At 45.9% G+C, this 12,962-nt stretch overlaps 1 protein-coding gene across 1 annotated transcript in view; it reads left to right on the top strand.

Annotated features, from left to right (window-relative positions):
* The window catches only part of CACNA1B (calcium voltage-gated channel subunit alpha1 B), a 298,173-nt gene that overhangs the window by 246,752 nt on the left and 38,459 nt on the right, over positions 1-12,962 (top strand). The window contains exons 33-36 of the mRNA XM_072882927.1: positions 3,221-3,226; positions 8,633-8,749; positions 11,870-11,935; positions 12,622-12,713. Coding sequence (XP_072739028.1) covers positions 3,221-3,226; positions 8,633-8,749; positions 11,870-11,935; positions 12,622-12,713 — 281 coding nt within the window. The remainder of the gene's footprint in view (positions 1-3,220; positions 3,227-8,632; positions 8,750-11,869; positions 11,936-12,621; positions 12,714-12,962) is intronic.

The raw sequence follows: 12,962 nt of genomic DNA, 5'->3' as shown, positions 1-12,962 counted from the left end.
TTAAAATCTTCCTTTGTACAGTTATTTTGCAGCAGAGAGCAGCCATCAGTGTTGCCCATTCCCTGCTTGGCAGGTAGCGGTCCCTGCTCAGTTAGCAGGCCATTGCCTCTCCCACAGGCTCCCAGGGGTGGCCCAGCCTCGGCGAGGCTGTCTGGCACCTGGGAATTGGCTACTGACTAATCAGGTTGGGCTATGATAGGGCACTGAATTTAAGACAAAGCTACAGCAAGTCTGGGGCTGTATATGCATGTCCCCAGCTTTTTGGAAGCAGCAGCTGTCCCTTGGCACTGCTGGCCAACTGTTTAGGGGTAGGAGAGTTAGTGTGTAGGCAGAGGTTCCCCACCCCTCTCCTGGTCTTTGCGCTGGAGAGTAAATGTGCTCCCAAATACCCTCGTGTGAGTTGGCGGGCACTGATGCAGTAACCTCAAGGGTGCTCGGAGTGATGGCATCACCCTTCCACTCTGCAGTAATTTCTCTGGTTTCCAGCATCAAAGATAGCAGCAATTTGGGGATGCCTTTGAAGAGTAGTACGAATTACTTCTAAAAACAGTCAGTAGACTCCAACAGGGTTAAGCTCCCAAGCACCTATACACCTTTCTATTAGTCTGCCAGGTGGTAATGGAGAGGCTTTCTGTTTATGAGTTACTAGATCTGTTAAGTCAAACCTTAGAGAGGTCTTTCCAATGTAGTTCAACAGCTTCCTCTGGTAGTGTGTCCAATACAAAGCTGCTCACAAACATGTCTTTAATATCAAAGCCATATGTCCCCCAATACCACTCCAGCCCCTGACCTCTTGGTCCTCTGTCTCAGTCCATAGACCTATTTGAGCTCTGCTCTCTCTAAATCTTCCCCTTCTGCAGCATTTCTGTATAGCCATCATGCCTCCTTTCCACATGCTTTCCCCTGCAGACAGAGAGTGCCTAGAGGTGCCCCTCCCACACACACACCTTCTTGCTAGACTTGTTTTTCAAAACTTCTTTCATACAGCTCCTCTCTGATCTCTCTCCAGCCTGCACCCATCTGCAGCAGCACACTCATCCGTACCGAACGGCTTTTGTAGCCACCGGTGTATGCTTCCTTAAGCTGCACACATCCATCTCTCAGCCTCAGACAGGGACGATGGGCTGAGAGTTCAAATGCTTCGTGCACAGCTTGCTGAAGAAGCGTTAGGAGCTTAGTTTGCTTAAAGGTGATATTGATGCACAAGTCTCGGAATCACTGCTTAATTACACGAGTGGGAGTTTGCAATGGTGCCCCAAAGATTACGTTTATAACAGAATTGTTAATGTCAGCAAATAATGGCAGCTTTCGGGGTACCTTTCATGGAGCAGTTCATTTGCTTCATCCAGTGGCATGTGGTGGAAGTAGTCTTGTACCAGGATCTCCACTGCCACTGCAAGCCTTCCTCTCCTTCCAGTCCTGCGGACAGGCTATGGCACGTAGGGTGGAAAACAAGCAGAAGGATCCAGCACTCTGCTCTGGTCCCGTTTTGCTGGCTCCACGATAGGTTCCAACATGTGTTATTCTGACCCACAGTGCATAAGGGGAAACCCAGTGTCCCAAGGCTGCCTGGGAAACACCAGGACTGTTTCGCTGCCTGGAAAGTGGCATGGTGCATGTATAACCTAGAAGAGTTACACTTTAAACCATCTTTGTAATATATAACCTGCTATTTTGCTCAACTGGAGTTGCATCTAAGTCACTTAAATACTTCCGGAACTTAGAACCAATTAAAAAAATATAGAAAAGGCTGAAAAAACTGATGTGGTGATAGTGAGCAGGCTGTTTGCAAACAGCAGGGACCAAGATGATGCCTCGTTCGCAGAGCACAGATCAGGTGTACGGCCTTGAGTCTTTAATCCCGCTGTTTCTGCCCAATCATTTTATGGCCTTTACTTTTCCACGTAGGGAAGAGTAGTAGCTAAGGACCAGGATGAACATCTGTTCCGCACAAAACGCCATAGCTAATGCTTAACCCCACTTCAACTTTCTGGCTCAGTGCATGACTGGGGGTACAGCAGCTCTCTGCACCATGTTATGGAGCTGAGAATAACCAAAGAGGAGAGCAGGTCTTTACTCATCACGACTGAGAGCTGTGTCCCCAGTGGAGGATGCTCTCTTCCCCATTTGCCTTCCTCAGCTCCAGGCTCCCCTTGGCTGGTGGGCAGCTGTGGGGATAGTTGGGTGGTAGCACCCATTAGTCCTTCCGTGTGCATTCAGCCCTCTTACTACCCATTCACACAGGAGGGTTTCTCAGGCTGAGAAGCCCAAGTGACAGCCACAACGTGAACTTGACTGTCAGTCTGCATCTGTCCCCATAACAGCCACCCATGAAACCCCCCAGCTCCTTGCGGAGAGGGGATGCTTTGAGAACAGGCTCGCAAATAGTTGCAGGAGCACCGCTTTTCTCCATGAGTATGTCTTCCAGCTATAAGTGTTCTCCAAGGTAAATAAACCTGCTCACCTGGGCGGTCTCATCTTGAGAGACTAGGCTTCCACCAGCCTTGCTGCATCAGTGCTTTTAACCCACTGAAAAGTAAAGATAAAAGGAAAAGAAATGTGTTGATTAATTGCTTTATTTTAATTTTATAGTTCATGTCATATGTAATTTACTTTGTGAATGCAGTGGAATAGATATTTTTTTTTATTTCCTTAGGCAAAAACACGTATGTCAGTTTTTACCCTCCCAGTAATGGAAATAAAATAGTAAAATAGGTGGCATTAAGGAGAAGGTGTCCTTGTGGACACAGCTGGCCTCAGGAGGCCAAATGGATGTATGGCAAACTGACATCTATTTCTATGCCTGGAAATATAAAAAACATACTGAGAAGTGTTTGTGAATTGTCTCCCAATTTGCATTACAAAATGAAATGCAAATAACTACTGCACTGTCTGTGTTACCTTTAGGATCTCAGAATCTGTTTTGGTTTGAAGCATTTTTTATTTATATAATTATCATAAAATAACACCCCCAAAAGCCCAACAGTTTTTTTCCAGTGAAATTTTCAGAGTTTCCTTTTTTGCTTGTCCTGATTACTCATTTTCTCTTTTGTTTCCTGTTTTGTTCTTTATTTTCCTTATCTACCTGCTGAATCACGCCATCCAATCAACATACAATGCGAAAACCATGTCTCCGTCTGTATGTTGTGCACCTGCTGCTCAAAAAAATAAATTTGTAAATAATCTTGCAAATATCCATCCATGAAAACATCACATATAGGACACGGTTGGTTTCATTGAATTTAAACAATTATTTAAATTCTCTGCTTTTATTTTCTCTCGTTTTTCTTTAATTTAATTCGTTTTGATAAGATTTCCGATTGCACTGGTGAAAAAGCCTCACTGCAGCGTGCCTCAAAACTGGCTTCTGTTCTGCATCTTCTTCCCCTTGGCTAATTGGTGACGTGAGGCAAATGCAGTTACCAATAGCCTGTTCTCCGCTGTTTGTTACACCTGACAATGATAAAGGGGAGACTGACACTTGCTTTATTTTGGTGGAAAATTGAATGAGAATAGGAGGGAAGGATGCTTCTGGATGACCTGGAGCAGAGAAGATTGGCTGGCTGGGAAACCCTTCATTTTGTAAGTGGTGGTACTAAATTCAGTTCTCAGAAATCAGTTTTGTTTTCTTTTATGATGAGATCTGTTGAGCTTTCTGCAAAGGGAAGCAGTACATTTAAGAGGACTGCCTTACAGGTATTTTAAGCCTGTAGTTTACACTGTATTGTAAAGCAAAAAAAAAATTGAAGTGATTACAGACTTGCTTCCCTCAAAACAAAAGAGAAGTCATAGGAAAGAGTGATTTTTATTCAACTTTGAAAACTCTTTGTGATACCAGCATATAGAATTATTTTGCCACCACAGTGGACACAGAGTCCCTGGATGCAAAAGCAAATATCTCAAGTAAAATGCATAAGCCATGTTATGAACAGGGCTGAAAAGTACTGGGAACCAGATCCCACTGGGAATTTAGTGCCTGATTCCAAAGATGCTTTTGGAAATACTGGTCTCTGTCTTTGAAAATCATAAATTAAGCAAAAGAGGATGAATAAAGAAAAATACAATCTAAAATATATATATTCTTCCATTCTTAATTATCTTGGCTATGGTTAATAACAAATGAAACCATAAGCTTACCAAAAATACTTGCTTGGCCACCTGACAACAGCTCTTAGATCTGTGTTAACATCTAGACTTTCTGTTGCACAGTTGCTGTTAAGAAACAAATCGAGTGAATCTTCATGACAGACTGCAAATAAGCTCCATGTTTCATGGAGGGTTACAGGAAGGAATTTTCTGCTAGGAAACAGCAAAGAAGAAAATGACAAGGTATAAGTTAAAAGTTTGCATAGTGCAATCTGAGAAGGGAATCCTCTGCATGTGCTGCAGTGGCTGGAAGCATTACAGATGTATGGGAGCTGTGGGGACATCTTTGGACCGTTTGCCTTTGTGCACCCCTGGCCCAGGCAGAAGAGACAAGTGCTCTGGCATCAGCTGTGCACATGAAAATATACTGGAAAAATCAGCTTATCTCCATTTGGCCGAATTTTGGGCTTGTTGCTGTCCATGTTGCAGGTTCAAGACTTAAATGCTCATCATACAGTTTGCCAGGATGGCAGTCTCTATGGTCATATGTGTAGGTCCAGGCTCCTTCCATCACTCGGCATCCAAGGCATCCAAGTTACACCTTTGGAGCATCAAGTTGCCCTCTGGAGCTGCCTTCCTCCTTCCACTGCGGGTGATGGGAGCCTACAGTGACCAGAGCAGAAGCACCGAAGTTGAAAGGTAGTAGGGAACAAGGAGAGATCTGAGCATCACACACTTAAAAAATCATTTTCCAGTGTTCCTAGCTCGGGATGAAAGGACATGGTATGATATGCCTGCAATGGCAGAGTCTCCAAGACAGACAAGTGTGGCAAAAATCTTCAGCCTCTTAAAATCAGCAAGGGTTTTCCCCAAGCTTCAAAGGAAGCCAAGACCCTGTGCAAGACTCAGTAGCTCTTCTTCAGTACTGGCAATGCCATGGACATTTTAATGGGAATACAGCCATTTCCTCTACAGGTCCTTGGCAGAATAGGTTAATTCTTGTTGATGCCAGATGAAGAGAACTGCCAAAGCTTCCTGAGTGATCCCATGCTTGGCTTGGTCAGACTCCTCTTCCCACAGCTCTGCAGCTTTGGGTGAGCCTTTCATTTTGAGGACAGAAATCTGAAGTTTTGAGTCCAGGGGGTGGTTGTGTTCTGCAACTGGGCTGCAGAAAGAAGCAGGATGAGCAGCAACTTCTACTGAGTTTATTGCTTTGTGGCAGCGTAATGTAGCCTCCTCCACTAAATACAAAGCACGTCCAGCCATGGCATAAAAACCTCATATTCCCATTGCAGGTTTAAAAATCCAAACCACTAAATCTACTGAGCTGGTGGAGCTCATTTTGCATCCCTGTGAACAGTGGGCACAGCTCCTGTGTTGGTGAGGAAACCACTCTGCTGCTGAAGATGCTGGAGGAACAGATCTGGGCAATGGCTGTATGACCTATTCTTCATGGTTTTTCTGCTTTTCAGTATGGAAAACACCCTAAGAAAGCACAAAAGCAGGCTGCCCATCACAGGACAGCAATCAAGGCCAGTTCTTAATCCGTGATGTCTGTTCTCCCTGTTTCCCTCCTACTTTGCAGTTTGCTCCAGGGATGCATTGCTCGAGCTTCAGTCATGCTCCTGTTGTGGGAAGCGGTGGCTGTGCCCAGACCCCCCAGGGCCTGCCGGGTGGCTGCGTGCCTTTGGCACCAGTGGCCCCTCTTTTAGGAAAATAGTGACAGGCCAGGGAGAAACGTTTTTCAAACGTAATTTGCTAGTCCTCAGATGGATTATAAAATCATAAAGCTATGGTGCCTCTGTGAGCACCCGTCAGCCTTTAGCATCTGTGCAACAGAAAAGCAAGCAATAAACCCAGAAAGAAAGACCTTGATAACCCAGAATAGGATCATGTGTGTGTCACACGTTACAGAAGCAGCTAAGTGGGAGCAGAATTTATGCAAAACACTGTTATACACAAGAAATATTGCAATGTGGAGTTTCCCCTTTAACTGCATGCAATTCTAATACCTGCCTGGACAGTTGAGTTGTTGAAGGATGGGTTTTCTACGTGGTGTGCCGAGGGTTACACACGCAGAGCCCTTCCATCCATCACAAGCGTGTGTAATTTTGCCTCCCTACGAACAGCGCAGAGAACGGTCCTTTGAATGGTCTGCGAATGTTGGTGATGGTGGATTTTCCTGGGTTGCGTGTGATTCCCCGTGGAGTTGAGGCTTTCGCTGCACTTTAGGAAATGGTAGTGCATGAGTCCAACAGGGAGGGTTTGGGGCTGGAAAAAAAAAAGGTAATGGACTGTTTGTCCCTCTAAATCCCAGGGAGTAGGGGGTTATAGACATAACGGCACAGTTTTGAGCCCCCTGTTTCTTATTGCATGTATATAGACTATCCTGTATAAACCCTCATGCAGCACAGGGATAGCCTGTGCTAAGTGTGACCTTGCAGTCAGCCTAGACCAAAGCAGATGTTAAGCATCGTGTCAGCTGTGATTGTGAGATTATAGCAAAGTCTGAGCAAAACAATGTTCTTGCTGTTAAGCTGCAGTAACATGGGAAGAGGGAGGTAAGACAGGTTTGTATGCAGAGAGATGGATCCTGCAGACGCTGCCTGTGCACATGCTCCTTGGAGGAGCATTAGGCTTGTGCACAGGAAAGATCTGGCTTGAGCATTGCTCTGAAGGTAATAATTTGTCAGGCTTGCAGGCCTGATGCCCAAGTGCCATGAACCTTACACATAAGGTCTGATCCAGTTCCTGCTGGAGGGGAAATTTTCCGTGATTAAAATGGGCTCTGGGTTAAACCTTTGCCCTGCACTGAAACCCCCTGCAGCTGCTCTGCAGAGGTGTGTCTGTGGCCAGTGCAGGGGGAACAGGTTACTGAGGACCAGATTGCTGAAGGCACCCGGTTATCCAGCCGCGGTCCGGCTCTGCCCCCCGGGTCCTATACAGCCTGCTAAGGTGAGTTCAGCCAGTATTTTGTGAAGGGAACGAAACCAACTTGAAAAATAAAACAGAAGGTGATGCTAACAGACAAGCGTTGAATTTTTAGTGCTTGTTTTGCTGACCTTGAGCAACCCAGGGGAATCCGCACTTGTGTTTTGCCTGCAAGAGCTGCTTTCTGTTGCTGATTTGAATGAGCTCAGTGTTGTCTGCTCTTTCATTGAACATACCTGTGCTTTTCTCTTTTCTCTTTATTTGAGGATTGAGTCTGATATACGGTCTGTGCCTAACTCTGAGCTGCTTGCGTTTTTAACGTGAGAGAAACCGAGTGCATGCCTGAGACTGATTTCTTGAACTCTTTGATGGGATTGGTGGAATGTGATGCTAATGGCCCCAAAACTGAGCTGGCATTTAAATAAATGAATAGATCCAACAAGCCCCTCAAATTCAGCATGAGCTCTGTAGCCCAGTGAGCAAGAAACGTGGGTCAGTTCAATATGACTGGGTGTCTTCTGGTAAAACAATAATACAAGGGAAAGACTATTTTTGCTCGTCTTTACCAACAAGAGCTCCTTATGATTATATTTTCCACTCCACTGCTTGATAGTTTAAAGTGGGATGCTTTCTCTGTTTAGCGAACTCAGTCAAATAAGTGGCTGTGAACAGGGATTCACAAATAAGTGAATTGGAATCAGTACAGAAAGGGGGGATATTTTTCATCTCCTTAAAACAGGAGGGCAAGAGGGATCTGGCTTTTGCATGTTTTGTTTTGGAAAGAACCCTCTCTAGATTAGCTCATTGGGGCAAGAAACCTCTTCTCCCTGAAAGAAAGAAAAAAATGGGGTGTGGGGTGTGGAGAATCATACAAAACAAATGGAAATCAGAATCTGTCTCCAGCAGTTCTTTGATCCACGTGTGAAGGCACGTTTAATAATAATTAAAAAAAATCAGCAGGTTTTTAAGGCACCCTCCTGCTGTTGAACACTCAACCTCCCCAATTGATTTGCAGCCATTGATCCATCTTCCAAACAGTCTTGCTGGTGCCATTTCTCCCTGACGAGCCTGTCCAGTCACATGTTGTATAAATATTTAAAACCTCCAGGTTAGAAAACATCCTCATTCTTTCAAGGATGTTTTAATCTTCACTGGACAATGCCTTTCTTTGTTATGGTAGAGGCTATATATGCAGTCCCTTGCAACTGTCTTGGCTTAAGTTCAATTCATTGTAGAAAGCGAGCTGACCAAGACTTCAAAACAACCTCATTCTTTACAAAATGATAATATGGCACCATTACCTCTCCCTGAGTCTTTAAGGGGAGAAAAATCTGCCTTACTCAATGAAAACAAGACCTCCATGGACAGCGTGAAAGGGCCTTTTCTTTTTCTATCATTGACCCAGTAGCAGAGGGGAGGGCTCTTGTGGAGAGGGATTTTCTCATACTTGCTGCATGTGGAGTGATCTGCACTGACGAATGTTTCTTTTGGAAGGTTTTCTGGTGGCCGATTTGCTGCTTAGATCGTGAAGCTGGTAATTTTAATTTCTTTTTTGCGGGCTGTGGTTTCTAATCGCGTTAATTTCTGAAGGACACAAAACCTTTACTTTCCGCAGGACAACTTCATCAACCTCAGCTTCCTGCGGCTCTTCAGGGCAGCGAGACTTATCAAGCTCCTTCGCCAGGGTTACACTATCCGCATCTTGCTCTGGACATTTGTGCAGTCTTTTAAGGTGAGTGTTAGGCAGGTGGGAGGCAGGGAAGAGACACAGGGAGACGGTAACATTTGGTGCATCTGTAGCATCATCCACTGAGTATCAAAGAGCTTCCCCTTGCCAAGGGAATGACCTCTCTGCACCTCTGCAAAGCAGTTACAGGAATATTAATTCTGCAGAAATGCTAACTGATTTGCACTGAACGTACCCTGAACACCGTAGGTGCTGAGCATTTTGGAAGATGAGTCTGAAAGCTGGATGGCTACTGATGCAGATTCGCAGCAAGTGCGCAAAGCTCAAGTTGCCCTTGAAAACTACTGCAAAATCCCTATGGCAAAATCTTGAGACTCTGGTATTAGCATAAGGAAACGGTAGTCTGACTAATAAGTGCCTTAATGCCTGCTATTTGCTTGCAGCGAGTGCAAGGTTAAATTTCTTTCACCAGGTTTCAGTCTTGGTAGAATTTGATGGAAGCGAAATACAAACCATTGCATTTTGGTAATATAAACTGTGAAGCTGTATAACACAGTGCTGTGTTTTTATGATATGGAGGATTACAAAAATGATTTTTTGTTCTAAAGTCAAGACAGTTGCTTTCCCTGCTTTCCTTTTCCCCTGCCCTTCCTTCCCAGCAAGCCTCAGCACGTTGTGGCAGCTGGTACATTGTGGCACAGGGGCAATCGGCCATGGCAGCTGGATATGGCATTTCTGAACTGAGTGACCCTCAAACAACTGCCTCACAGCTGCTTAGTTCTCGACCTGTGCTTAGCTTCGAGATAGCTGTTTTCCAGATCTAAATAAAAGCCCACATGCCCCAAAGCTGGTTATTTGTAACAGCTCTCAGCTGGTTTGCAGCCCATTTCCACAGCTTGTTGTATTTTAATTCTGGTTATGGGGCATGCTCACGTTCTGCAGTGCAGAGAGCAGATCCTTTAATCTGAAATCAGGCTTTTGTAGCACTGATAGCTCTAGCACACCAGTATTTATTGACTGTTGCAGCTGCAGGGTGCAGACCCCCCAGTCCCATCACACATGGATGCTGTCCCAGAAAGCACTTGACCACCCTGGCTCCAGAGATCTTGCAGGACTTTCAGAGAAATATGAGTAGACAGGAGGTGCGGGAAAGCAAAGCACAACGAGGTCGGGAAGCGGCCGAAGATGGATCTGTTCACTAGCTTAGAGCCACAGCCAGCAAACTTCATCTCCCGCTTGCTGGTGCAGTGCCATGCTCCTGAGCACTGCCCATGCACGTGCTGGGTGGCTCGGCGAGCCTGGGGACCATAACTCTGGCTTTGCACAGGGTCTTGCCACCTTCTGGGCTGAGCTCTGAGGTCTGCAGGTGATAGCTTATGTCCTGGGTGGTGTTGTGAGCTCAGGGGAGCTTGTCTGCAGGTTGGTGCAATGCCAGGGTATTTTGCATGGTGCCTTCTGGAAGGTGTTATGGTGGCAACAGGTATTTAACAACCCAGAGTGTGGTGGGATGCAGAGCAACTGGTTTCTTTTGCTTTAGCTGCGCTTTCAAATACATCACGGTGTCTGAGTCAAAACGATACAGAGAGGTTATTTTAGCTGATAAAACTGTGGGGAGGAGTGTGCTCTCTCCAAAAAATGGAAAAGACTTTTTAAGAGAAGAAAGGCATTTCTATCCTGTGGTTGGAGAGAGATGCCGGGTGGCTCTGCCCATGTCAGGCTGCGAGTGCTGGCCCGCCCCATGTCTGCTGTGAGAGAGCTGGGATGGAGAACAGGTTTCAGCAGAGCGTGAACGTGGCTATTGCTCTGCACCAGAGCTGGTCGAGAGGGAATTTTCTATTAGACCTTTTAGACTGTAGAGGCAAAACCTTTTCGGAGGGTGGAGATGAGAACATAGTGATTGCTTCTTTCTACAAGCAACCTGGAGAAGAACTGCAGAATCCGTGCTGTTATCCCATGGCCAGGGGTGGGAGTGAGTGTTGTTTTACACTGTACATCCCTTTGGGAGACAGCAGACAGGCAGCTGGTGCTCTCACGTTAAACTTTGTTATGCTTTCACCCAACCATCAAGGAGCTAATGGAAAGGGACTGAGATTTGGGGCATTGCAATGCCTTAGATTTGTTAGGTCATGTTTTCCTTGAGGGTGGATGGAGGTGGTGTTGCTGCTCTCACCTTGTAACTCATGAGGAATCCTGCAGCCAGGAGAGCCTCCGCCAGAGGCTGAGACATGGGGTCTGCAGGTATAAGATGTTCCCACTCAGGAGAGTGTCCTTGGACTGTGTAGTCTTGGCTGGATTTTGAGAGAGGGGCTCAGCCAAGGCCCTTTTCAGTATAATCCCAACTCTTCCCAAAGCGTGTGTGCAGATTGCTGCCCCTGAAGCGGAGCTGGGATGGTTCCCAGGCTGTGTGGGATGCTGTTTGGCCCCCTTTCCCCCATCCCTGAGCTCTCGGTCCTTGTCCCTTGTGCAGAGGTGTCCAGCAGAAATCATATCAGCCCTTTGCCCCATGTTTCCTACTGGGGTCCCCATGGGCTGCATAACCCCTCTCCTGCCCCGAGCATCACACGGTCTAGCTCTAGGGCAGGACTTCTAATTTTTTCAGCTATTGCTAATTAAGAGGCATTAATTACCCGTTCATTTAGCCTGAGTGGAAAGTAGCTATTACTCTCAGCTTGGGTGGCATAATTACATTGTAGCCTTCACTGATTTCTTGCTAAAACTCAGAATCTTTTTGTCCTCCTGGGATTACAATCTGTGCCTGTTTCAGAGCAGAAATTTATTTCTTGGATGTATATTTTTTTCTTGTACTAAATTTACAGCAAGGTCATTAAAAATTAATGTTCATACAATTATGCATAGAAAGTACCAGTGCCTGCCAGTAGCTCCAGTGCTTGCTGCGGAGCTTCTTATTTTGTTTTCCCTGCTTACTGCTTATCTGCTCGCAAGGATGTATAGAGAGCCCTTGGAAAGCCTAGACTGTTTTGTGATTGATAAATACCTGGCTCCAGGGGTTTGCCTTCTGAAGGCTGCCAGAATTGATCATATTCTCTTCCCAGTTCCTTCATCTGAAGGACAAATGCCACAAAACACACTGCTGCCCAGGAATTAAATGCTACCGGCTGACGTATGCATTTGCTGTCGTTAATACTGCCTTCTCCTTTCCCACAGGCCTTGCCTTATGTGTGTCTCCTCATTGCAATGCTCTTCTTCATCTATGCCATTATTGGCATGCAGGTAAAATTTTAGCTTTAATACTGACCGTAAGTAGCCTGGTTTTGTCCGGCTGGTTCAGGGTGCAAATGGGTTATTGTCTGCGCAGCAGGATCAACACCTGACTTAGGATGAGGCGAAAGTCCAGTGTCAGGTAAATTAGAAGTGCAAAAAAGGCCAATTTTTCTACCCTTATTGCCAGGTCTTGTGTTGAACGTGCCCCTGGGTGCATAGCTATTTCTGGGCGTACAAAGGGAGAGCTTGGGCAGGCAAACTGGCTGCGGGTGACGAGCCTGCAGCACAGCATCTCCAGAGGTGGTGGTGGGCAGCCGTGTCTCCCGCGGGCAGGGCACGTCCCTTCCTCTGGGTACGGGCATGTCTAGAGGCTGAGAGCAGGGAGCAGCTCAGGCACTGCACCTTTCTGAAAAGAAATGAGGCAGTTTTCTTGGCCTGCGATGGAGCTGAATTGTGGTGTTGGAAAGGGTCCGTGTGAAGATGAAGCACATTGAACTGAATTTTTTCCCCATTTGATCTCTGCAACACTTTTTTATCTCCCTCTTCAGCACAGAAATTATTCTAGCTTTTGAGATCCCTTGAACCAGGACAAATTCTTTTCCTGCCTTTTCTCCCAACGCCGCTTGATCTACCTTTAGGGACAACGTCCACGCGAGGATGCGTTTGGCCTGAATCGCTTCTGTTTTCTGTGGCAGGTGTTTGGAAACATTGCACTAGATGATGAAACCTCCATTAATCGGCACAATAACTTCCGTACCTTCCTCCAAGCCCTGATGCTTCTATTCAGGTAAGTAGAGTATAAAATACTATAAGACTTGCATGCGAGCAATAAATAAGTCCTTGTTTTCCCATATGCCTGTTTGGCTGCTGAGACTTAGGCATCCTCTAAGGAACATATTTGGAGTAAAGCATCCTTTCCTGGTTCCTCCTCCTTGCCATAACGGTTGGCCTGGCACATCTCTAAATATGATAGATCTGATTCAACACAGCAGCATCTCCACAAAGTGACACCCAGCGCCGTGACACCCCTCGTCAA

Source organism: Ciconia boyciana, chromosome 18, assembly GCF_034638445.1.
Source record: "Ciconia boyciana chromosome 18, ASM3463844v1, whole genome shotgun sequence".
Lineage (NCBI taxonomy): Eukaryota > Metazoa > Chordata > Aves > Ciconiiformes > Ciconiidae > Ciconia > Ciconia boyciana.
The sequence above is the reverse complement of the archived record's forward strand: the minus strand, read 5'-3'. Positions and strand labels throughout refer to the sequence as shown.